The sequence below is a fragment of the Perognathus longimembris genome, chromosome 3 (genome assembly GCF_023159225.1).
Source record: "Perognathus longimembris pacificus isolate PPM17 chromosome 3, ASM2315922v1, whole genome shotgun sequence".
NCBI classification, from domain to species: Eukaryota; Metazoa; Chordata; class Mammalia; order Rodentia; family Heteromyidae; genus Perognathus; species Perognathus longimembris.
Genome location: NC_063163.1, coordinates 96,687,931 through 96,710,966, shown reverse-complemented (window position 1 = coordinate 96,710,966; position 23,036 = coordinate 96,687,931). Strand labels below are relative to the sequence as shown.

Below are 23,036 nucleotides of genomic sequence, written 5' to 3'. Positions count from 1 at the left end.
AATAAACAAAAGTTCTTTATAGTAGTGCAACTATTCTGTACATCTGAAATGATCAGAAAAAGATACATACATGTACAATAAAAAAACAAAACAGAAAAACAAAACAAAACCCTCTAAAAACAAAGCTAAGTAAATTTTCATCCAGAAACAAAATCCCATGCAGTAGAAAAGAGCCAGTGTAGCTAGAGGAAGGGCAGTAAAAAGGGTGTAGGTAAGCCTTTGTGTTGCCACCCATAGCTCACCATCCCCCAGGCTGGTGATGAGGTATCAAAGTACAAGTAGGGCACACCATGCTCCTTGGCTCCTAGGACTCTCCCAGCTGGGGCACCTCTTAGAGTACTGCCCAAACTTCCTAAGGACTGAGTCTGTGCTTGTGGAGACCCCAGCACTCAGCCCAGGATGAAGACAAACACTCAGTACACACTGACTGGGGACCAACTTCCCAAGACACTCCCAGCCCCCTACCCAGTCTATTTGCTGCAGCATCTGACGCACAAAGGCAGCTCAAGGACACTAGGAAAAAGCAGAGGAAACTTTCCAAACTTAAGTCCCAGTGTTCACTGATTGTTAAATAAAGTTTCCAAGTGATTTTGGAATGTTATTCTGGGGAGAGCGCTAGTTGTAGGTTTTTTCCAATAACACTATTCTGTTTCTTTGGAGAACTGTTAGCTAAGTCCAATCCAAAAGTTTTACAACTATTGACATAGTGCACAGAGAAATGACAGGTATACTTGAAAGATAGAGGCACCTGTTAGGTATGTACTCCTACACTTTGGTCATGGGGAAAGAAGACTGAGGAGAGAATCTAAACAAACTAGTGCCATGGCCATTTATCAAGCCTTAGCGCCAACCTGGAGTCCAGTGTGTGTCTGCTGTCCAGGGCAGCAAAGAGAGCAGTTGCCAACAGGAAAGCCACACCCCAGAGTAGAACACTCTGGCTTCTTTAAACCAGGCACAAGCCAAAGCAAGGTCAGAGTCAGCCCCAGCATGGACAGCCCGGGAGGCACAAGGGCACCCTATGTTCCATACATGTAGAGGGGCCATCCTTGGGTTATTCCTTGCTCCTGAAGGACTTGAGTCCTGTGGGAGAGAGAATGTTCTGGGAAAAGAGCAACTGTGCAGAAGGCCTAGGAAATCCTAGAGTCATGATCAGCCATCTTCAGAAACAGATCAGGGTGAGTGCTTTCTAGTGGCTCTTCCAGGACAGAGGAGCAAGCCTCTGCAATGGGGTAGCTCTGACACTGAGACCCTTACTCCCAATCTCCTGGCTCCTCACTTTCAACCTGGTCATGGGTCTTTTCACACATCACAGAATCTTACATGCTGGGCCATATGCTGGTGGCTCATGCCTATAAACCAGCTACTCAGGAGGCTGAGATCTGAGGATCAGGGTTCGAAGCCAGCCTGGGCAGAAAAGACCCCATGAGACTCTTATCTCCAATTAACCACTCAAAAACTGAAAGTGGCACTGTGGTTCAAAGTGATAGAGTGCCAGCCTTGAGCAAAAGAGCTCAAGCACAGAGCCCAGGCTCAACAACAACAACAACAAAAGAAAAAAAAAAGAAAAGAAAAGAAAAGGAAAGAAGAATCTTACATGCTTGAAGATAAGCAGAGATTCTAAAGCCTCTGCTAGAGAATTAATTGCTCTTCTATCCCTAGGCCCTTTCGCAAGTTCTTCCTTTTGGATAAATTGTACTCTATCTGTATCATGGTTAGGTGCGTACTTAAATCCTTTCTCTTTTTTTTTTTGAGACAAGGTCTCACTTTATAGCTCAGGCTGATCACTTAATTCATAATCCTCCTCCTCAGCCTTTCCAGTGCTAAGATTGCACATATGCACCATTATACCCAGCTCTGGTCACTTTTGTTTTTGCCAGTCCTGAGGCTTGAATCCTGGGCCTGGGCACTGTCCCTGGACTTCTTTCACTCAAGGCAAGCACTCTACCACTTGAGCCACAGCATCACTTCTGGCTTTTTTGAGCAGTTTATTGGAGATAAGAGTCTCACAGAGTTTCCTGCCTGGGCTGGCTTTGAACCACAATCCTAAGATTTCAGCCTCCTGAATAGCTAGGATTACAGGAATGAGGCCCCAGGCGCCTGGTCACTTTTAAAGTATCATTCATGCTCTAGGGGCAACAGATGGACAGAGGGGTTTCTGACCTGCCTTCTTGGCAGGCCTATCCATTTCTGTGTCATCTTGAGATTTTTGAGTTTTTTTCCACATCTGAGGATGTGTGACTTTTTTTTTTTTTTGGCCTGGGGCAAGTCCTGGGGCTTGAACTCAGGGCCTGAGCACTGTCCCTGGCTTCTTTTTGCTCAAGGCTAGCACTCTACCACGTGAGCCACAGCGCCACTTCTGGCCTTTTCTATAGATGTGGTGCTGAGGGAATCGAACCCAGGGCTTCACGTATACGAGGCAGGCACTCTTGCCACTAGGCCATATTCCCAGTCCTTCACATCTGAGGATGTGAATGAATGTTGTTCCTAAAGAAACTTTTGCCAATGGCTGGGGATATGGCCTAGTGGCAAGAGTGCTTGCCTCGTATACATGAGGCCCTGGGTTCGATTCCTCAGCACCACATATACAGAAACTGGCCAGAAGTGGCGCTGTGGCTCAAGTGGCAGAGTGCTAGCCTTGAGCAAAAAAGAAGCCAGGGACAGTGCTCAGGCCCTGAGTTCACGGCCTAGGACTGGCCAAAAAACAAAACAAAACAAAGAAACTTTTGTCAAATAGAGGGCCCACTGAGTCCTTTCAGAAAGTTTTATTCTGTTGTCCAACACTATTTGTCCTTAGGTATTAAGGCCCCTGAAGTCAGGAAATTGTTCCTGTTTTTTTTTGTTTTGTTTTTCCTAAGGAGTGTCTTAAAAATAGTATCTGAGCCAGGACTGGTGGCTCACACCTGTAATCCTAACTACTCAGGAGGCTGAGATCTGATGACTGTGGTTCAAAGCCTGGGAAGGAAAGTTGAAATTCTTATTTCCAGTTAACCACCAGAAAACTGGAAGTGGAGCTGTGGCTCCAAGTAATAGAATGCTAGCCTTGAGCAGAAACGTTAAGGGACAGTGCCCAGGCACTCAGTTCAAGCCCCATGACTAACAAAAAACCCCCTCAAAAACCAGTACCTGCCTTTGAGGGCAGCCTCAGTGCAGGATGGATGGTACTTGCCCCTTAGGTGTACCTTCTAACCATCCATATCAGAGCACAGCCTGTTCCCTGGGATCCAGACCTCTTCATAGCATATGGCTGTCTCCATAGTCCATGCTCCCTTATAGGTCCTCAATTATAGATCAACCCTCTCCTGCATTTCTCCAGCCTATCCACAAGAATACAGCCTGATTCCTGCAAGGCTCAAAGAAGTCACTGTGAATATCTCTAGGTTAAACCTACTTCTAGGCTCTGAGAACAGCTGCTTGAAGGAACTGAAGGCCAAGAAAATGACCAAGGTTATTATTTTTTCAGCCTCTTTTAGTACCCCAGGGCAATTTTCCTACCAAAGATTTTTAACTGCCTGTGTCTCCCCGTCCAATGCAGTGGTTTTTTGTTGTTGTTGTTTGTTTTTTGTTCCATGCAACTAAAGGGGGCTTTAATGTTTATAGTTGTAACAATGAAATAAAGTCATCCTTCAATAACCATGAAAGATTGGTTCCTGGACCCCTTGAGAATACCAAAAATCCACAGCTGTTCTAGTTCCTTATGTGAAATGGTGCAGTATTTGCATAGAATACTAGCATCTCTCCCCTATACACTTTATGTATTTGGGGGGACTAGGGACTGAACCAAGAGCCTCACTTGTGCTAAACATGCATCCCCCTCTTTTTTTAGATTACAGAGAGTCAGGATGGAGAGAGAGAGAGAGAGAGAGAGAGAGAGAGAGAGAGAGAGAGAGAGAGAGAGAGAGAGAGAGAGAGAGAGAGAGAGATGTCCTACTGCCAGGATGTTGCTGGAACTCCTGAGAGCTCAAGCAATCCTCCGGCTCAGTATTTTAAGTACCTGGAACACAGTAGCACCACTATTCCCAATCTGTATACTTTAAATCATCTCTAAGTTACTTATATGCCTGACCCAATTTATTTACACTATGCAAGTACTGTTACACTGTATTTAGAGGAAAATGACACAAGGGAGAAAGTCTCTACATATTTTCAGTTCTTGGTTGGTTAACCTTGCAGATGCTGGATCTGCAGATACAAAGGTTGACTGTGTAATGGAGCTCTGCTCAGCTTCCATCTAAACTTGCCTCGCCAGGCAATGCCTGACCTCCATTCTTCTCTGCCCAAAGTCCATCCAAGTCCTGCCATTCCATGTGACAAAACCATTGTGTTCACGGGGCCACCAAGTGGGCAGCTGGATCCACAGAGACAAAAAACCCTGAAAAAACTGAATGAAGTCAAATAAAGATAAAAAGACATCTTGCTTACTGGATCCATTTGGACTCAGCAGGATGGGGCGGAAACACACCCCTTATCTTCTCCCTCCCAGTAAGTTGCCCTTCAGCAACTCAGGCCCTCAGACACAAACCCAAGCCTCATTCCTACTGTTTCACCTTCTGTCTCCTTGTGGCTCACAGGCCTAGTCTTGGGCCAGCCACACCTATAGCTCTGAGTGCCCATAGCACTACCAGTTCCTCACCAGCTTCTGGAAGAGGTCTCCCACTCGTTGTTGGTGGCTCCACTGCTGCACGCGAGGGAAGAGCCCGTCATAAAATTCCTTGTGGATCTCATAGAGCTCAGGCACTTTGAAGAAGATGGTCTCGATCTGCTGGCTTGTTAGCACAGGCTGGGAGGTGGTGGCAGCAGCTTTCAGAGGCTTCATGGGCTGAGAGGACATAGGTGACAAGGCTTGTCATTTATCAGAGGTATGTAATGTGTGCTTTCCTTTTCTTTGTATCCTACTTGGTGCCAGGGACTGAACTCACGACCTTGACTTATATTCCTAACCTTTCACTGTTTTTGTTTTTAATTTCTCTCTCTGTGTGTGTGTGTGTGTGTGTGTGTGTGTGTGTGTGTTTGTGTGTGTGTGTGTTTTGCATGCACCAGTACTATGGTCTGAACTCAAGCCCTTAAACTCTTGCTTGGCATTTTCACTCTGGCTGATGCTCTACTACTTGAGCCATACCTTCAGTTCCAGCTTTTTTGCTAGAGGCAGAATTTGGAGATAAGAGTCTCTCAGATTTCTCTGCCAAAGCTGCCTTCAAACTGAGATACTGAGACCTCAGCCTCCAGAGTTGCTAGGATTATAGGTTTGCGCAAAGAGTTAAGTACTGCCTTACTTTTACAAATCCCAGGAAAAAACAAAGAGTTATCTTGTCACTATCTACTGCCCCTTGGGGAGGTCAGCTTTTAAGAGATGGAATGTTCTGACCTTCCCATGGTGTGCATGACTTGGTGACTCCTGGAGAGCCGGCTGCACCTGGGCGCCCCACAGCTGACCTGGGAATACGTGGCCCCTTACTCACCAGTAATAGTGCCTCCAGGTGGCTCAGATAAGTCTCCTCACTGGCCAGGATTCCAGATAGGACCCATTTTCTCATCTCCAGGCCCTTTTCCAAGTCCAACTCACTCTGCAGAAGAGAAGCAGACAAGTCAGCTCCAGGTAAATAATGCCAAGGCCCCAGAGAAGCTCCATGAGGAAGTAAAAGGGGAGGTATGAGAGCCCCAGCACATACTCAGCCACTTGCTCATGATCACTCTGAAATTTAGAAGACTATCTAGTAAAGCCACCAAAGGCCACTCTGGGTCTTAACACACAGGGAAATGGGAAGTTTGGTGTTGAGCTGTAAAGTTTCCCACTCACTTTACCTTTTGTCAGAAACCAAGAAATAAAATGTCAACTCCATTCAGTTAAGGAAGGAAAAGGAAGCTCTGACCTAGGATGGGCCAAGCACACAGGGAAATAGAGAAGAGACTATGAGGGCTGAGCTGGGGAGGAAGGGCGGCAGAGTCCACTGCCTGGCACCCCGACACCTATATGCACTAGTTAGTTGCTCCTTCTTTTATGCTGGCCTCACCTGGATTCTCCAAGCACTGTTGTCACCAGACTCTTGGATTCAGCCCAAGTGCAGGCAGTACTGCCTCTGTCCACCTACCTTTACTCCTTCCCCCACATCACAGTGACTGGAACTGGAGGCTGCTGTCATCTGTCTAAGGAGAGTCTTGTCATCCAAGATCAGGGCCTATGTCTCTGACCTGGCTTTTTTAGATTCTGACTTTGCCAGCATGGAACCTCTATAGGCCACGTTGCTGCTACATTCCTATGTTGAAGTGATTAAATAAATAAAGATGAAGTTGAGAGGATGGTATTTCCCTAAGATTTGTAGTTTAGGATACAGGTATGTACAGAGACAATGGGAAGACCCAAGAAGAAACTTTATGAAGCCACCAGGAGGTCCAGTAGAAAGGCTTGGTAAAAACCACCTCTGTTGACATATTGATCTTAGCCTTCCAGCCTCTAGTTCTATGAGAAAGAAACTTTCTGCCATTTAAGCAGCCCAGCCTACGTGCTTTCATTCAACAGCCCCAGCAAAGCAGTAGAGATGGTGATGCCAAAGGCAGTAACTGCCAATGAACTTCCTGGTTACGCCCTACTCTGCTTCCTGGCCCTAGACAGTATCAGAGGTTGGCTATGCCCACAGCACAACCTTGCAGCATCAGGCCAAGGTTGAACCTTGTCTGCCATGTCCTGGGCCAAGTGGTCCTACCTTCAGTCTGCAGAAGATGCCAGTGTCCATGGAAGGTGAAGACACAGCCCTGACACTGCTCTTCTAGTCTTCTCACAGAGCCCAAGGGAAAATCTGAGCCAACCCTCCCATGCTAGCCCCTGAACAAGGAGCTGGAGCAATAACCTCTCTCCCATCACTTACTTTCCTATGCCACTTGGTGAAAACAACCATAGATTGGAGCAGGAGCCTCACTCTTATCACTGCTTAAGTCTGGGGCTGGTGGATGGTCCTGTGTTCTGTGCAGCATCCCTGTCCACTCCTCACAGATAGGACAGCCATAAATGTCTCCAGAAGTCCCTAAAGGCAACTAAAGGCCTGCTCAAGCCTCATGGTTTCTCTACCAAATCTGGAGAGTTAGAGTAGAACCCCAGTGTGGCTACTCTGAATCTCCAGTACTGCTATCTCTTCCACATCTCTGGCCCTTGAAGAGGGAGGAACTTCATGCTACAGATGGCAGATCTAGCAGAAGAGCCCAGGATCAGGGGTTGAAAGACAAAGAGCCAGGCCTGCTGTAGGGAACTCATACTGTTAGACAAATGCCCCTTGCCTCTAGGCCCTGAGCCTCTGCCACATGAGAGAAAACTGGGGGAGAAAATTCAATTCCTGTGCTCCATCTGGGTATCTATGGATTGTACCACATCCTTGTTGTCCCTTGGGATCATCTCAAAAGCCTCCTTGGGTGTTGTGTTACACTGAGAATCTTTCTTTTTTTTTTTTTTTTGTCAATCATGGGTCTTGAACTCGGTCTGGGTGCTCTACCCAGTGCCACTTCTGGTTTTCTGATGGTTAATTGGAGAAAGAGTTTCATGGACTTTCCTGCAGGCTGGCTTTGAACTAAGATCCCTAGATCTCAGCCCCCTGAATAGCTAGGATTACAGGCTGCTGGCACCTGGCTTGCACTGAAAATCTTGTGTGCATGTGACTATGTGTAAACGTATAAGTGTATATGCACATAAGTGTGTCTGGTGCATGCAAGTGTGTAGGAGGCATCAAATGCTCTGAGGAAATGACATCTACGTCTATCCACACAAGGCCTCCAGGGACTACTGGGCAGTGGCTGCACTGTAGACAGTACTAGGGTACAACTGTACCTGAATGTGAAACTTCCCATGCTGCACAATCCCTGGAACACAGATTGCTCAATTAAAACTCATTTCATAATTAAATCAGTAAGTGACTGAGAAGATCTAGCCAAGTCCTAGTTCTTGCCGCATCTCAGGAAGCCCTAAGGGCTCCTTCAGAGTCTCTATAACCTCCTCTAGAATCAAGTGAGTCCCAGAAATGTAAGACTCTCAGCTGAGGACAAGGGATGGGGAACTTTAGTGCTACCAACAAGTCTGCTAACTTGCAGAATAGATAGCGGGCAGGGGTATGACCCCTCCTCTCAGCATGGCACAAATGGCAGGGTCTGAAGAAACAGTCTTCAGTTCCATCTACATGTGCCTCTCACTGTGTCTGGATGCTACATCCTTCCCACATAAGAGAAGAGGCAAGGGAATGACAGTCCTCTCTGGCAGTGGCAGCCACCCACTCACCCACTCTTCCTGATCTGGGAACAATCTTGCTACTATGAGCTCCAGGGGGACAGCAGGGCTCAGCTAGGCCCTCCCTAGCACAAGATGCCTGTGCCTGTGTGGGAAGGAGTGCCTGGGTGGGAGCTTCATGCCTCATTCTGCCCACACAGTTTGGAAAGCCAAGAGGAAAAACAGAATAGGCAGGGCGGAGCCAAGTCCAGTTCTCCCTGTTCTAAAGGGCAGGGCCGCTGGAGAGGCCATCTGGCCCAGGGAAGGTGCTGGGGTAGAGAGAAGACGTAAGACAAGGCCACTGAGTGGCAGAAATGGCTCAGTAACCTTCCAGCTCCACCGCATAGAAGAGGGTAGGAAGTAAAAGTGCAGAAAAAGAGCAGAAAAAGGAGAGCAAAGGGCAAGTTTGGCACAAGGGCTATTTATACCCTGGACTGTGCACATGCCAGTTCTGAGAAAGGGTAAGTGAATATACTCAGAGCTAGGCAGGCAGGGAAGACATGCTGGGGAGAAAGCCGAAGGCAAAGGGGAAACTGGAAGAAGGAAGAGGCAAGGTGGGAGAAAAGCCCACTGCCTAACCTGACGTCCCCCCCCCCCCCCCCCCAAAAAAAAAAGCCAACATAGATCTGAGAGAAAACCATCTGGATTCATGACAAGGTAGGAAAGCTGATGAGGGTGAAGTCAGCCAGCTGGCTGCCTAGCTCACAAGTGAGCTGAGGGTTGGAGAGTGGAGAGTGAACTCCTCTGGGCACCCCCTCTCCCAAGCCTAGGGGACAGGATTAATAATTAAGGTGCAAAACCTAGCTTCAAAGCAGCAGCTGTTTCAGCTAAAAGTTCCCAACAAGTCCAGCTGTCAGGCAAAGGGGCTACCTTCTACTCTCAGCAGTGCTATGACCCTATCAGCCACAGGGTTGGCCACCATCCAGGGGCTGAGCCAGTGAACAAACACTGTGAGGCCTGACCTTCATGGACAAAGGACAAGGGGCTGGCCTCTGGGATACCCTGCTACTACAGGGTACTAGCTGGACAAGTCCTTTGAATGGGGAGACCTTGCAGGCTGAGCAAGCTCTATTAAGTATATGTTTTCTCAAATATCCTACCTGTCTGAAGCCTTTGCTGCTCTCTGGGCAAGAGGGTACCTGGCCTCTGTTTCAACTCTGAACTATCCTGAACATGGGATACTCGTGAAAAAGACTTATAACTCAGAAGACCTCTGACCCCTGTGTTGTCATAAGAGTTTCCAGGAAGGTTCTCTCAGTGCCCCCAACCCAATTTTCTGAAAGCTTGACAGCAGGAGCTAGAGGACAAAAGAGCTCCACTCAATGAAGTAGGGAAGGGGAGGGATGAGGTCTCCAACCCATGCTGGTTGGGGTCAGGGTGCATAAGAAGCCATCATTCTTCCTGAGGACCCTAGCAAGGGCCAGCCACGTCTTCTTCAAACCAAAGACTGAAAATAAAAGAAGAAAGTCTGCATAGCTGTCAGAGAAACCAGAACGCCAAGGCTATCCCTTGTAAAGGGCACTTACCCTCGGGGCTCTAAACATTGGAAAGAGTACTAACCAGAGGGCTACTGGAAGGAAACTAGGTAAAGTTTCTGCAATCAAATTATCTCCTTACATTTACACACACTGCTGTCTGTTCTGGGCCATGCTTAGGTTTAGGGACTCCAAACCTGGTTGTGCATTATATGTCAAATGTCTGGCATGAGTAACGTCTATTAACTCTTGAAGAGGCAGGAAACAGAATCTGGATGATTTCTACAGATAAGCCCCTAAACCAGGTGCTAAAAGGTGAGTGTCATAATCCATGTCAGGAGCCTAAGTGGGATAAAAGGCTAAGTTGAACAGGCCTAAGCAGAGAGAGAACAGATCAGCTTCTTCTCAAGGACAGAAGATGCACTCAGGGCTGGTTGGATGAAGAGATCTCAGGGGTAATGAATGGACAGTGATGAGCATCCCAAAATTGGGACTCAACTTATTGTAAGGATCTATATGGTATCAAATCATGCTCACAAAGCAGCAAGAAAAGAGATGAAGAAGAGAAAGGCAAGGCAGCTGAAGAAAGGAGCACCCTAGAAGGAAGCAGTAAGGTTTCAGCTCAGAGCTGTGTGGCCCTAAGGAAGGTAGTCCTCTCTAAATCTATTTCCTAACATGTAGGACAGTGATACTGGACATGGGCTAAGAGGCACGTGTGTGCAGCAAAGAGCAGAGAGGTGTTAGACACTGGCTTCCTCTCCCATCCTCGTGTTTCAGACTGACACCATCACAATTAGAAATCACAAAACATAAATAGGAAACAGCCCCAAAGAAAAACAACTGCAGTGAAAATATGCAGATTCCTTATAGCAATGAGAAAAGGCATACACACCTTGCTCACGGGTGTGTGTGTGTGTGTGTGTGTGTGTGTGTGTGTGTGTGTGTAGTTACTGAGGGTGGAACACAGTACCATTAAAAAAAAAAAAAAACGAAAACAAATTTGCCCACTGAACAAGCTGTGGGACTTAGATCACAACACAATCATGCCAGGATGAGCAGGCTCAGTACTTCTATGGGAATGACAATCTCCAGCCTGTGACTACTTTGGGGGTGACTGTTTTCAAGTAAAGGCCAGCTATGAAAAATCTCACTTAGAGTATGTGACAGAGCCTTTACTGGATGTTCTCCTACTCACTAGACATGTGTATTTGGAGAAGCCACCTTTGAACCTTGGTTACACACTGTTAAGAGGAAGGAGACAGAATAGATAGTTCTATATGATTGTTGAGGAAGATCAGGTGAGAACTCATAGGAAAGATCCTGTATCAAACAGATGGAGCCATTAACAGCACTTCTATTAAAAAGGGAACATGCACACTTTCTAGAGCACAGCATTCCAGCTCAAGGTTATGCTGAGACCACCATGTAGGTCCAGCTAGAGGGGGCTGCCTCTGGCACTTGCTACCTGCTTTCTACAGGGTCAGTCTATAAAGTACCCCATAATCTCCCTAAACAATGTGTCTAGTAAACTGTCTCCAATTAACAGATGCTGGCATGAGGAAGATATTTTTAGTGATTGGCCCACACTTACAAACACTAACAGCCATCATCTCCTGGCTACACACATGTCCCTGATCAAGTGGCCACACTTCAAGAACCCTCTGGAATGACAAGGTCTGACCCAGGGCCAAGCTCATCCCCATCCCTCCATTTCACACCTGGCCCCAGGAGGCAGGTGGCCGGTATATCTCTGTGGAGTGACTCACCGCTTTGGTGGGGTCCAGGGCTCCTGAGGCCAAAGCATCCCGGCTGCCCCTGCCCTTACTGCCTAGGTGGGGGGAGGAAGAAGGTGAGTCATCAATATAGGGTAGCCCATCCTGATGTCGGCGCTGTTCTTCTGCCCGGTCCGCAGCACAGCTGTACCCAGGAGGTGTTCCAAATGAGGCATCTGTGTATACAAAGGAGCAGTATATGTTAGGAGACAATGAGGGGCTAGAGGGTTGTCTCAGGACCGCCTACATGCTACCTGTACAGCACGCACCAGGCTGACATCTTCTCTGTCTCCCAAGAGGCATCTCACAGGAACTCTGGTATCACCTTCAGAACAACCCAATAATCAGAGACCATAAAAGTGAGAGGGGATCAATAGCTGTGTGCTACTTGTTCTCTAGACAACTGGGTTGTCTAGAGGGCATGTCTGCCCTTGAGAGGGGGCATGTGACACAACAGGAAATAAACATTTTGGCTTATATGCATCCAAATATTTTTATTTTGCTGGTACTCAGGGCCTGGGCATAATCCCTGAACTTTTTTGTGTTCAAGGCTAGTACTTTAGCACTTGAACTACAGCTCCACTTTCAGCTTTTTATGGTGAATTGGCAATAACAATCTCATAGACTTTCCTATTCAGGCTAGCCTTGTACCTCAATCCTCCAGTCTCAGCCTCCTCAGTAGCTAGGATAACAGGCATGAGCCACTAACAATAGGGCACACTTAATTATTATTATTTTTACATTTTTTATTATTATAAAAGTGCTGCACAGAGGATTTATATAAATCAAGTAAAGACTACATTTCTTTTTAGACAATGTCACCCCAAATGTAACCCCTCTAAACAATACCTTTATAGTAAAATTTTTAAAAATAAAACTTAAAAAAACAATTTATTTCTTTTGGGGCAATGTCACCCCTTTCCTCACCTTCTCTCAGTTTTTCCCTCTTTTCCTAATCTATAATTATTATTTTTTGTGCCAGTCCTGGAACTTGAACTATCCCTGAGCTTCTTTTGCTCATGGCTCTTTTGCTCTACCATTCAAGCCACAAAGCCACAGCTCCAATTCTAGATTTTTGGGGGGTTCAGTGGACATAAGAGTCTCTCAGGGACTGGGAATGTGGCTTAGCAGTAGAGTGCTTGCCTAGCAGCACGAAGCTCTGGGTTCGATTCCTCAGTACCACATAAACAGAAAAAGCTAGAAGTGGCACTGTGGCTCAAGTGGTAGAGTGCTAGCCTTGAACACATAGAGGCTCAGGGACAGTGCCCAGGCCCTGAGTACAAGCTCCAGGATCAGTAAAAACAAATCAAACAACAACATCAAAAATCACTTTCCATTTGCCAGGCCATGGTGGCTCATATCTGTAACCCTAGCTACTCAAGAGGCTGAGATCTGAGGATTGCAGCTCAAAGCCAGCCTGGACAGGAAAGTCTGTGAGACTCTTATCTCCATTAACCACCAGAAAACCTCTGGGCTGGGAATATGGCCTAGTGGCAAGAGTGCTCACCTCGTATACATGAAGCCCTGGGTTCGATTCCCCAGCACCACATATATAGAAAATGGCCAGAAGTGGCGCTGTGGCTCAAGTGGCAGGGTGCTAGCCTTGAGCAAAAAGAAGCCAGGGACAGTGCTCAGGCCCTGAGTCCAAGGCCCAGGACTGGCCAAAAAAAACCCACCAGAAAACCTCAAGTGCTGTGGCTCAAGTGGTAGAGCACTAGCCTTGAACTGAAGAGCAAGAGCTCAGGGACAGTTGCCAGTCCCAGAGTTCAAACCTACAACTGACCAAAAAAAAAAAAAAAAAAAAGGTCTCACAGATTTTCCTGCCTCTGCTTAGAACCACAATCCTTAGATTTCAGCCTCCTAAGTAGGATTAGACATGAGCAACTGGTACCCAACTTTAAATATTATTTTCAATAGCACATAGCTCCAAAAACCCTTGTACTCTTAAAGTGGTTTGTGTCTTTTTATATGCTAATGAAGACTGTTGAGCTGGGGGCTCCTGGATAACTCAAGATTGAGATGGGTTGCCAGGGGAACCGACCATGTGATTAGAGGGCTGGAAGTTTCAGCTTGGTTCCTGCGCCTCCATGGAAAGAGAGCTGAAGGCTGAGTGGGCCAACAAGCAGCAAACAACTTAATCAGTCATGCCTGTGGAATGAAACCTTCACAAGACCCCCACAAAGATGGGAAGAGAGATCTTTGCTCTTGGCTCAACCCAAGAGGGCATGGAAGCCCACCATACCTTTCCCTAAGCATCTGTTCCATCGGGCTGTTCCTGAGTGGTAGCCTTTCTAATAAACTGGTAATACAGCAGGTAAACTGTGTTCCTGAGATCCATGAGCTATTCTTGCAGATGTGGGAGTTTGTGGAAACCTCAGTTCATTGCGAGTCAAAACACCAGGTCACAACCTGGGGCTAATGGTTGGCATCTAAGGGAGGCCAGACTTGCAGGACTGCAACTTTAACCTATGGGATCTCATGCTATCTCTAGGTAGAGAATGTCATAATTGAATTAAAATTGTAGAAGGGATACCTAGTTGTTATCTGCAGAAAACAAGAGAATTGCTTCATACAGAGTGAGGAACCCCATATTTGGTCACAGAAATATTTGTTCCATGACAGGTGTGACTACTACAAAGAGGAACCCAGGGCTGGAATATGGCCTAGTGGAAAGTGCTTGCCTTGCATACATGAAGCCCTGGGTTCAATTCCACAGCACTATATATATATATATATATATATATATATATATAAAAATTGAAGTGGCACTGTGGCTCAACTGGTAGAGCGCTAGCCTTGAGCAAAAAGAAGCCAGGGACAGTGCTCAGGCTCTGAGTACAAGCCCCAAGACTGGCAAAAAAAAAAAAAAAAAATGCTCACATCTTACTGTCAGGAATAATCCTGTGGGGATCTGAAGGACAAGTAGCCCATGGTCCACTGTACAGATTGTTGAGGGGATCAATAGGAGCCCATCCTGTTGCTGAGCCTCCCATTCTAGTTACATGTACTAGAGCCGCTTGCTCTAATGCAAGCTAAGGCAGAATGTGACTTGGCCTTTGTAGTTAGGATTATTGTGCAAATACTTGAGACAGGCTGTGGTCCAATGCCAGACATCAGATCAGGTAGCTCCCACATCCAGGATCTTGGCTCTGGCCACCCCCAGATGCTTGGATTCAGTGTGTCTGTGTTGGCTCCTTTTTTCTCCCAGTTCCAGACTGAGTTTTTTTTTTTCTTTCTTTCTCATTCTGCAAGTTGAGTTTTGTTAACATAAATTAACTGCGCAAAAGGTTTCATTGTGATATTTCCATACATGCATATAATATACCTTGATCAAACTCATTCTTTCCATTACTTCTCCTTAGCTTCCCTCTCCTAACAGTTTTTGGTGTGTGTGTGGGTGTCATTAGGCTATTTTCATACATATAATGTACTTTGGTCATATCCACCCCTCCCAGCTCCCTGTCCTCCCACCACCAACTGTGCAGAGATCATTGGTAGGGCGGTCTAGTACCATAAAAGCCTATGTGTGGACAGAAAGGTCCATATCTCACCAAAGAGCACAGAGCCTGCTGACCATACCCATAGTCTAGAGTCTTCCTTCCAGGACCCTATGTACCAAGAATTATGTCTACCACAGGGAGTGAGCTCCAGATCATGGGAATGGGATGCCTGAGGTAAGCCCCTTTATTTTGTAGCAACAGCTTATGAGGTCAGGGAATACTTATAGCACTTCTGGGAGATAATATCCAGAAACAACAGAAAAGGGTCAAACCTGTGAAGAAACACAGGAAAAAATATTTGCTACCTTTTGTTACGTATTTCTATGGATTTGTATGGAGCAGAAAACATACTTTTCATCTCTGTGAAACCATATAGCCACCCTAGTGGGTATGAAATTCCAGGTCACCATTTTCTCAGACAGGGAAACTGAGTCTCAGAGCTAGAAACAGGTAGAGCTTTAACTGTATGGGGAAGATACTTAACTGAACTCAACAGGCACTTTTATACCTGTTATAGTTCATACAGAAATAAAAATGTTATTATTCACAGGTTTCGAGGGAGTGCATAGTCTGCATAGGGTCCAAGAACATGATAAAGTTTATCTATGTGGGAAAGGGGTGGGTATGCATGAAATTACACATGAGAAAAAGCAAGGTCCATGGGCCAATGGGTCCAGGGAATTATCCAAATTTCCCATGGAGCATTTTAATTGGTGGGCTTAAGGCAAATATACACAAGTTCCAAGAGGTGGAAGTATGACTGAGAGGTGGTCACTGAGGCTTATCAGTAAGGAGTCAGTGAGGTAGAACAAGTCCATGAGGTTAGAACTAGCAGTCTCATGACCACACAGTGATACAATCACCAGGAGGTAGCTCTAAAAGGCAGTTATCTGGATGTAACATACTGAAGAACCAGGAGTAGGTAGAGAACTGGAAACTGTCAAAGATGACTGAGCCCACTACAGGCATAAGAAAGCTTAGCTTGTTTTAAAAATGGACAAAATTATAACTCCTGGGCTGATGTGGAGCTTAACAATAACAGTGCCTGCTTGGTATGCATGAGTCCTGGGTTTGATCCCTAGCAACACACACACACACACACACACACACACACACACACACACACACACACACACACTGTAACTCCCAGTGATCCTTACTTAATCTCTTTTCTAAACACATTCCAAAGAGAAGATATTTCTGAATGTCCCTGCTGTGAATCATATGATCCAGCAATACCCCCCTTGATATATAACCAAAAAAAGTGAAAACAGGTGTTTAAACAAAAATGTTAATGACTGTTCACAGCAACACTATTCATAACAGCCAAGGGTCCAGCGCTATTGTATGTGGTATAGCACTTGCCTAGCATGTACAAGGCCCTGTATTAGATCTCCACTACCAAAGAAAAGCACACCAATGTGAAGCAACTTAATGGCCAGAAGGTAGAAACAGCCCAAATGTCCACCAATTGGTAAATAAATGTGTATATATCTCCCTACAACAGACTATTACTGAACCATAAAAAGGGAAGAAGTTCATCCATTCACACATGGATGAACTTTGAAGACACTAACTTTAGCTCAGTGGAAAAAGCCACAAAGGACTACGTATCACATAATCCCATTTATATGAAATGTCCAGAATAGGTGAAAATAAGTAATGGATATGGATTTGCTTTTGGGTGATGAAGAAAATGTGGGACTAATTTGAGGTGGTTCTTTTTTTTTTAATTTTTTATTTTTTTGGCCAGTCTTGGGGCTTGGACTCTGGGCCTGAGCACCGTCCCTGGCTTCTTTTTGCTCAAGGCTAGCACTCTGCCACTTGAGCCACAGCGCCACTTCTGGCCATTTTCTGTATATGTGGTGCTGGGGAATTGAACCCAGGGCCTCATGTATATGAGGCAGGCACTCTTGCCACTAGGCCATATCCCCAGCTCCATTGAGGTGGTTTTTGAATAACATTGTGACTATGGTCACAATGTGTCACTTTTGATCCAGGCATGGTAGCATATGCCTGTAATCCTAGCACTCAGAAGGATGATACAGGAGAATTTTGATTTTTGATTCTACCCAGGGCTATACTGCAGTCTCTGTCTCAAAAATAAAAAGGTAGGGCTGGGGATATGGCCTAGTGGCAAGAGTGCTTGCCTCGTATACATGAGGCCCTGGGTTCAATTCCCCAGCACTACATATACAGAAAATGGCCAGAAGGGGCGCTGTGGCTCAAGTAGCAGAGTGCTAGCCTTGAGCAAAAAGAAGCCAGGGACAGTGCTCAGGCCCTGAGTCCAAGCCCCAGGACTGGCCAAAAAAATAAAATAATAAATAATAAATAAATTAATAAAAAGGTAATTTCATGCTGTATGAGTTTCATCCCAATTAAAAATAAAGTTGGGCATGGTAGTCTCAGATGCTTATGCTTAGGGAGCCAAAACACGCAGATCACCTAAGTCCAGCCTGGGCAACATAGTAAGGAAAAATATCCTAACTCTAGTGAAGGCCCAGGGTACCACTGCAGAAGAACATCCGTGCTGTCTAGTGCCTTAGCCACAGGCAGTGAGTGGTCACTGTACTTTCTGAGTCTGTGTTGAATTTGGAGTTTTTCTCTTTCTCCTTTCTGCCAGCCTGCAGCTGTCTCTTCCTGCATCAATATCAAGTGGGTCAAAATTCCTATGAAATGAGATATCCTCCATCTACTTAGGTACATCAGGAACAACGCCTGTGCTTAGAGAAGCACTCACAGCAACCTAAGATCTTGAAAACTCTCAGCTCTATGCTGGAACTCCAGCAATGACATCACTAGACCAGCACCTGAGAATGGAAAGCCCCAGTGCCTGGGTAAGGAGAGGTCATGGTCATGAATCAGAATATTCCACATAGAAACCCTGAGGCTGGCCAAGCACATTCACACGCCCCCCCCCCCTGCCCAACCACCACCCAGCAGAGTGGGAAATGGCAATCAGGCCTGCTCCACTCAGGACCCTCCATGAAGCCCTCATCACACTGAACATGGAGGAAAAGGCATTTTCAGTGCTGAGCTGACTTAGAGGAGGCAGATTGATCCCCATAAAAGCTGTCACTCCACTTGGAGTCTGGGTTTCAGCTGGCTGGAGACAATGAATCACCACCTTTGCTGGTGGTTTTTTACATTAAATGCTGCCATCTTCCTCTACCAGTTGAGTATATAACCCCAGTGTGGCAGAAAAGAAGCCCACTCTTATCCAATCAGCACCTACACTGTTGTTAAAGGACCTTTTCACTCTCCAATGACCCACCTGTGCCTAAGCTCCCAGACATGTAGGAGGCAAAGATTATCTGATGCTCTAGGCCTCAGACTGGGAATGGCTGGTGCCAGGATGGGGGCAGGCAGAGGGTGGGAAGAGACAGGAACCCTTGGCCATAGGAATATAATTATTGTTCTTTAGCACTACCTGAAATTTTTATGACAATGGGGTTCAGAAGATTTCTTGAAGCCCAAGCGATTTAGGCACAGACAAATGTATGTATTGGGCACCTAGTTACAGTTCAGTCAAGATGTATGGTGCATCTAATGCCTGCCGGGTATTGTGCCAGGTATGCAACTGCATCTTGTCCTCAGAACTCAGCCAAATCTCAGGAGCATGTGAAATGTGCATCAATGCAACCATGCTAAGGCCAGCAAGAGCAGAACCAATGGACCATTTCCCTGAGGAATGACCACAAACTGTGATCTAAAGGAGGCCAGGAAAAGGCAAATATAGCACTCCTTGACAACAGAATACAAAGGTGAGCATCAAGCTGTAGTAGTTGAGTAGTGCTTCCCCCCAAATTGTCCTGGAGGAGGTATCTCAGTGCTGTAGTGCTTGCCTATATGCCTGAAGCCCTGGATTCAATCCCCATTACAAAATAATCAATAGGGGCTAGGAATGTGGCCTAGTGGCAAGAGTGCCTGCCTCTTATGCATGAAGCCCAAGGTTTGATTCCTTAGCACCACATATATAGAAAAGTCCAGAAGTAGTGCTGTGGCTCAAGTGGCAGAGTGCTAGCCTTGAGCAAAAAGAAGCCAGGGACAGTGCTCAGGTCCTGAGTTCAAGGCCTGCAACTGGCAAAAAAACAACAACAACAAAACAATCAATAACGAAAAACCTATGTGGAGACCCTATTTAAAGACCTTGAAATGAAAGCCCTTGAATTACCCCCTATACCATGTGTTTGCACTCCCACAGACCACTCCTGATACCAAATGTAAGAAATGTGTGAGGGACCAGCTCTCTGGTCACCAAGTGGGTATCATACAATTTAATTCCATTCTTAGACTAACAACCTGAGATAGTGGCAGACTCCATAGGTAAAAGGCTCAGTCATATAAGACTTCAATCAAATGTCAGGGCACAGGTATTTCTGACTGGGAAGATATGAAGATATGTGTGTGTGTACTCACACACACACACATATATATATATGTATGTGTGATCACACCTACCCAGTTCTCAGGCTTAGTAATTTGATAGAATGGCTCATAGACCTTAGAAAAGTCTTTTCCTTCCATTTATCAAATTATTATCAAGGATACAATTTGAGAACAGCCAAATGGAATATTGGAGGAATAAACATGGAGGAGCTACCATGCCCTTCCAAGATGTACCAAATACTCAGCACTCAGTGACTAATGAGGAGCCACTCACTTGCCAGCTCCTAATGCAGGAGGTAAGAGGTAGGACTGAAAGTTCTACCTCATATTCACAGGGTGGGTTCCTCTGGCAACCAAATCCATCTAGAAGCTACGGTGCTTGTGGCGATTCATTACACTGACCACAGGACATGAAGGCAGGTATCACCCATGGCCTGGACACAGGTGCCAGGAAACAAAGCATGGAAAGGCCCAGCTCCTGGGACAGATCCCTCAAGGCACTATTGGGACACCGGTCTGGGAGAAGGATCACCTTCAACCAGAGGGGCTATAGGTCAACAAAGCTTTGGGGCCTGCTGTCATCCCTAATACCAAAAGATTGCTCTCCTTTAGGCAACTTTCCATTACCATAACAAATGCCTGAGTTCTCCCTCTCCCTCCTCTCCCTCCTCCCTCTCCCTTCCCCTCCCTCTTCCAATGCTTAGGGAATACAGAAACAAAAAGGGAAATCAAGAACTAAGAATAGTCATCTCAGCTCAGGCGCCCCGGCGCCCTCGTCCAGGCTCCCGCGGCCTGGCTCCAGCGCCCCCGGCGGCTGTGCCCACAGGACATCTGAGGAGCAAATGCAGGTCTTGAGGATGTTGCTTCTGCACCCTGCCGGCCTGCCCAGGCCTGAGCACTGTCCTGCCCTCCCGGTTTCTGGGTATCTCCCCCTGGCAAATTCCAGCATGTGCCAGCTTCCACTCCACCTCTTTCTCTGAAGCAGACTTTCCACGGGTCTTGATTACAGGGGGTCTCCGCCAGCTGGGAATGGGGCTCGCCAACCTCCTCAGGAGACAATTTGGGAAAGACAATGTGATTTTATCAGACTTAAAGAAACCCCCTGCTCAGGTCTTCCACAGTGGCCTGTTTGTCTACGCCGACATCTTGGACTACAAGCACCTTTGTGAGATCGTGGTCAACAATTGCATCACCTGGCTGTTGCACTACAGTGCCTTGCTCAGTGCTGTGGGAGAAGCCAACGTGTCCCTGGCCAGGACTGTGAATATAACTGGATTGCATAACATTCTAGACATGGCAGCAGAACACAATCTATGATTTGTTTGTGCCCAGTACAATTGGGGCGTTTGGACCTACCTCTCCCAGGAACCCAACCCCAGACCTCTGTATTCAGAGACCCAGGACCATCTATGGTGTGTCCAAGGTGCACGGGAGCTCATGTAAGAATATTATCATTACTGGTATGGCCTAGATTTCCAGTGTCTGCGATACCCTGGGACTATTTCAGCCGATTCCCAGCCTGGAGGAGGAACAAGGGACCACGCAGTTCAGATTTTCCACGCTGCTGCAAAGAGTGGCAAGTTCGAATGTAACAAATGAGGAAGTTCTTTCACCTTGAAGTCAAGACAGACCTTCATGTTCATCAGAGAACACACAGGAGAGAAACCTTATGAATGTAACAAATGTGGACAGACCTTGGTATGGATAATAGAATTCATACAGGTGAGAAACCTTGTAACTATAGAAAGTCTTTCAACCAGAATTCACACTTTAGCAGGCCTAAGAGTATTCACACATGTGAGAAACGTTAGGAATGTAGTAGATGTGGAATGTCTTTCACCTGGAAGAAAACTCAGTTTGTATTGGAGAACCCAAACAGGATAAAAGCCTTGTGAATGTAAATCCTTTTTTAAAAAAGAACTCTTAAAACAGGCTCAGATTGTGTGGTGAGCAGCAACCAGAGTAGAGAGAGCTAACAAAGAATATTGTTCATAAAGTTTACTCGCACATATGAAAAAAGTCTTACTCTGTAGTCCAAGCTGTTTATGAATTCAAAATCCTCTTGTCTCTGCCACCAAATCTAACTTTAAGCAAACTGTATTTCTTAAAACATACATTAGCATTATCTTGCAGTAAATTCAGATTTATAGATAAAACTGAATCTTGGAGTATATCTGAACATTTTCAACATTATAAAAACAAACTTCCACTTGGATATAAAGGTTAAACCACCGGGTACAAACAAGACATGAGGGAGAAAAAAATGAAAAAATATAATTTCTTCAAAATCTAACTACTCCACATTTCCAAAAACATCATTAAAAAGCAGGGCTAGAAAAAAAATGCCTGAGATAACCAGCTTATGAAGAGCAAAGGCTTATTTTGGCTCACAGTGTTGAATGTTTTAGTCCATGGTCACTTGGCCCAATACCTTTGGGTTTGTGGTAACACAGTATATTATAGCAAGATCACATTACAAAAAAAGCCTATCCACCTCATGATAATCAGCAAGTGGAAAGAAAGAGACTCTAGTCTCACAATTCCTTTGGATATACCTCCAATGACCTAAAACCTCCCAATATGCCCCACTACTTAAAGATCCTAATATGTCCCAATAGTGTCACACTGAGGCCCAAGTCTTTGATACACAGGCTTCCTTGTGGGACACATTAGAGATCCAAACCCCAGTAGCTGGGAACAGTGAAATGATGAGAGTAGGAAGCTTCAGGGAAAAGATTTGGACCTGATTTAGGAGCTGTTAGGGATCAGAAGAGTCTAGAACAAGAGAGGCCTTAGGGGACCTATGGGAAATGTGGTAAGAATCTCAGTTTGGGGGCTGGGAATATGGCCTAGTGGCAAGAGTGCTTGCCTTGTATACATGAAGCTCTGGGTTCGATTTCTCAGCACCACATATACAGAAAAAAGCCAGAAGTGGCGCTATGGCTCAAGAGGTAGAGTGCTAGCCTTGAGCAAAAAGAAGCTAGGGACAGTGCTCAGTGAGTCTACGCCCCAGAACTGGCAACAAAAACAAAACAAAACAAACAATCTCAGTGCTTGACCAGAACCTGAGAGGAGTGGTCATTGCCCAGCTCCAGGTCCTGTATTCCTACTCATTCCCATTCTAAAGAGAAAACACAATTGGTAGCAAGGAGGTGGTCCTCCAGTCTGATGATCATCAAATCAAGCCCAGGTTAGCGTTTAGACTTGGGCAAATCCTTACAGGCAAGCCTGGTAGAGCAAGAGGAACCATCTTCTTTACCTATCTCCATTTTGGCACTGCCCCCTTGCAGAAAGGATAAGGAAAAGGTGTATATCCATCCATGTTCAGAGAAGCATCATTCACAATAAGGCAAAGAGTAGAAGCAACTGAAATGTCCATCAACAGAAGACCAATGTTGTATATGCATGCAAAAGAATACTATGTAGCAATAAAAAACAAAAAGAAGGAAATTCTTATAAATACTACAACATGGATGGACCTTGAAGACAATATGCTAAGTGAGGTGCGCCAGTCACAAGCAATAAGAATCATGCCTTGGTCTCCGAGAGGGATTTGTTCCAGGATACCCCCAAAGTTACCAAACATCTGAGGATGCTCTTTTTTTTTTTTTAATAAAATGGCATGGCATTTGTATATAATGTATACACATCCTTTTGT

General features: G+C 45.7%; 1 protein-coding gene, 1 long non-coding RNA gene and 1 pseudogene across 2 annotated transcripts in view; 2 read left to right on the top strand and 1 right to left on the bottom strand.

Annotated features, from left to right (window-relative positions):
- The window catches only part of Bcr (BCR activator of RhoGEF and GTPase), a 132,943-nt gene that overhangs the window by 53,471 nt on the left and 56,436 nt on the right, over positions 1–23,036 (bottom strand). Inside the window, exons 2-4 of the mRNA XM_048343524.1 lie at positions 11,484–11,665; positions 5,457–5,561; positions 4,631–4,816 (exon numbers count right to left, since the gene is read on the bottom strand). Coding sequence (XP_048199481.1) covers positions 4,631–4,816; positions 5,457–5,561; positions 11,484–11,665 — 473 coding nt within the window. The remainder of the gene's footprint in view (positions 1–4,630; positions 4,817–5,456; positions 5,562–11,483; positions 11,666–23,036) is intronic.
- Positions 16,511–17,849, top strand: LOC125349404. The gene is made up of 3 exons (XR_007210508.1): positions 16,511–16,703; positions 16,936–17,100; positions 17,337–17,849. It is a non-coding gene; the product is annotated as an uncharacterized LOC125349404 (long non-coding RNA).
- LOC125349728 lies at positions 19,789–20,977 on the top strand (annotated as a pseudogene).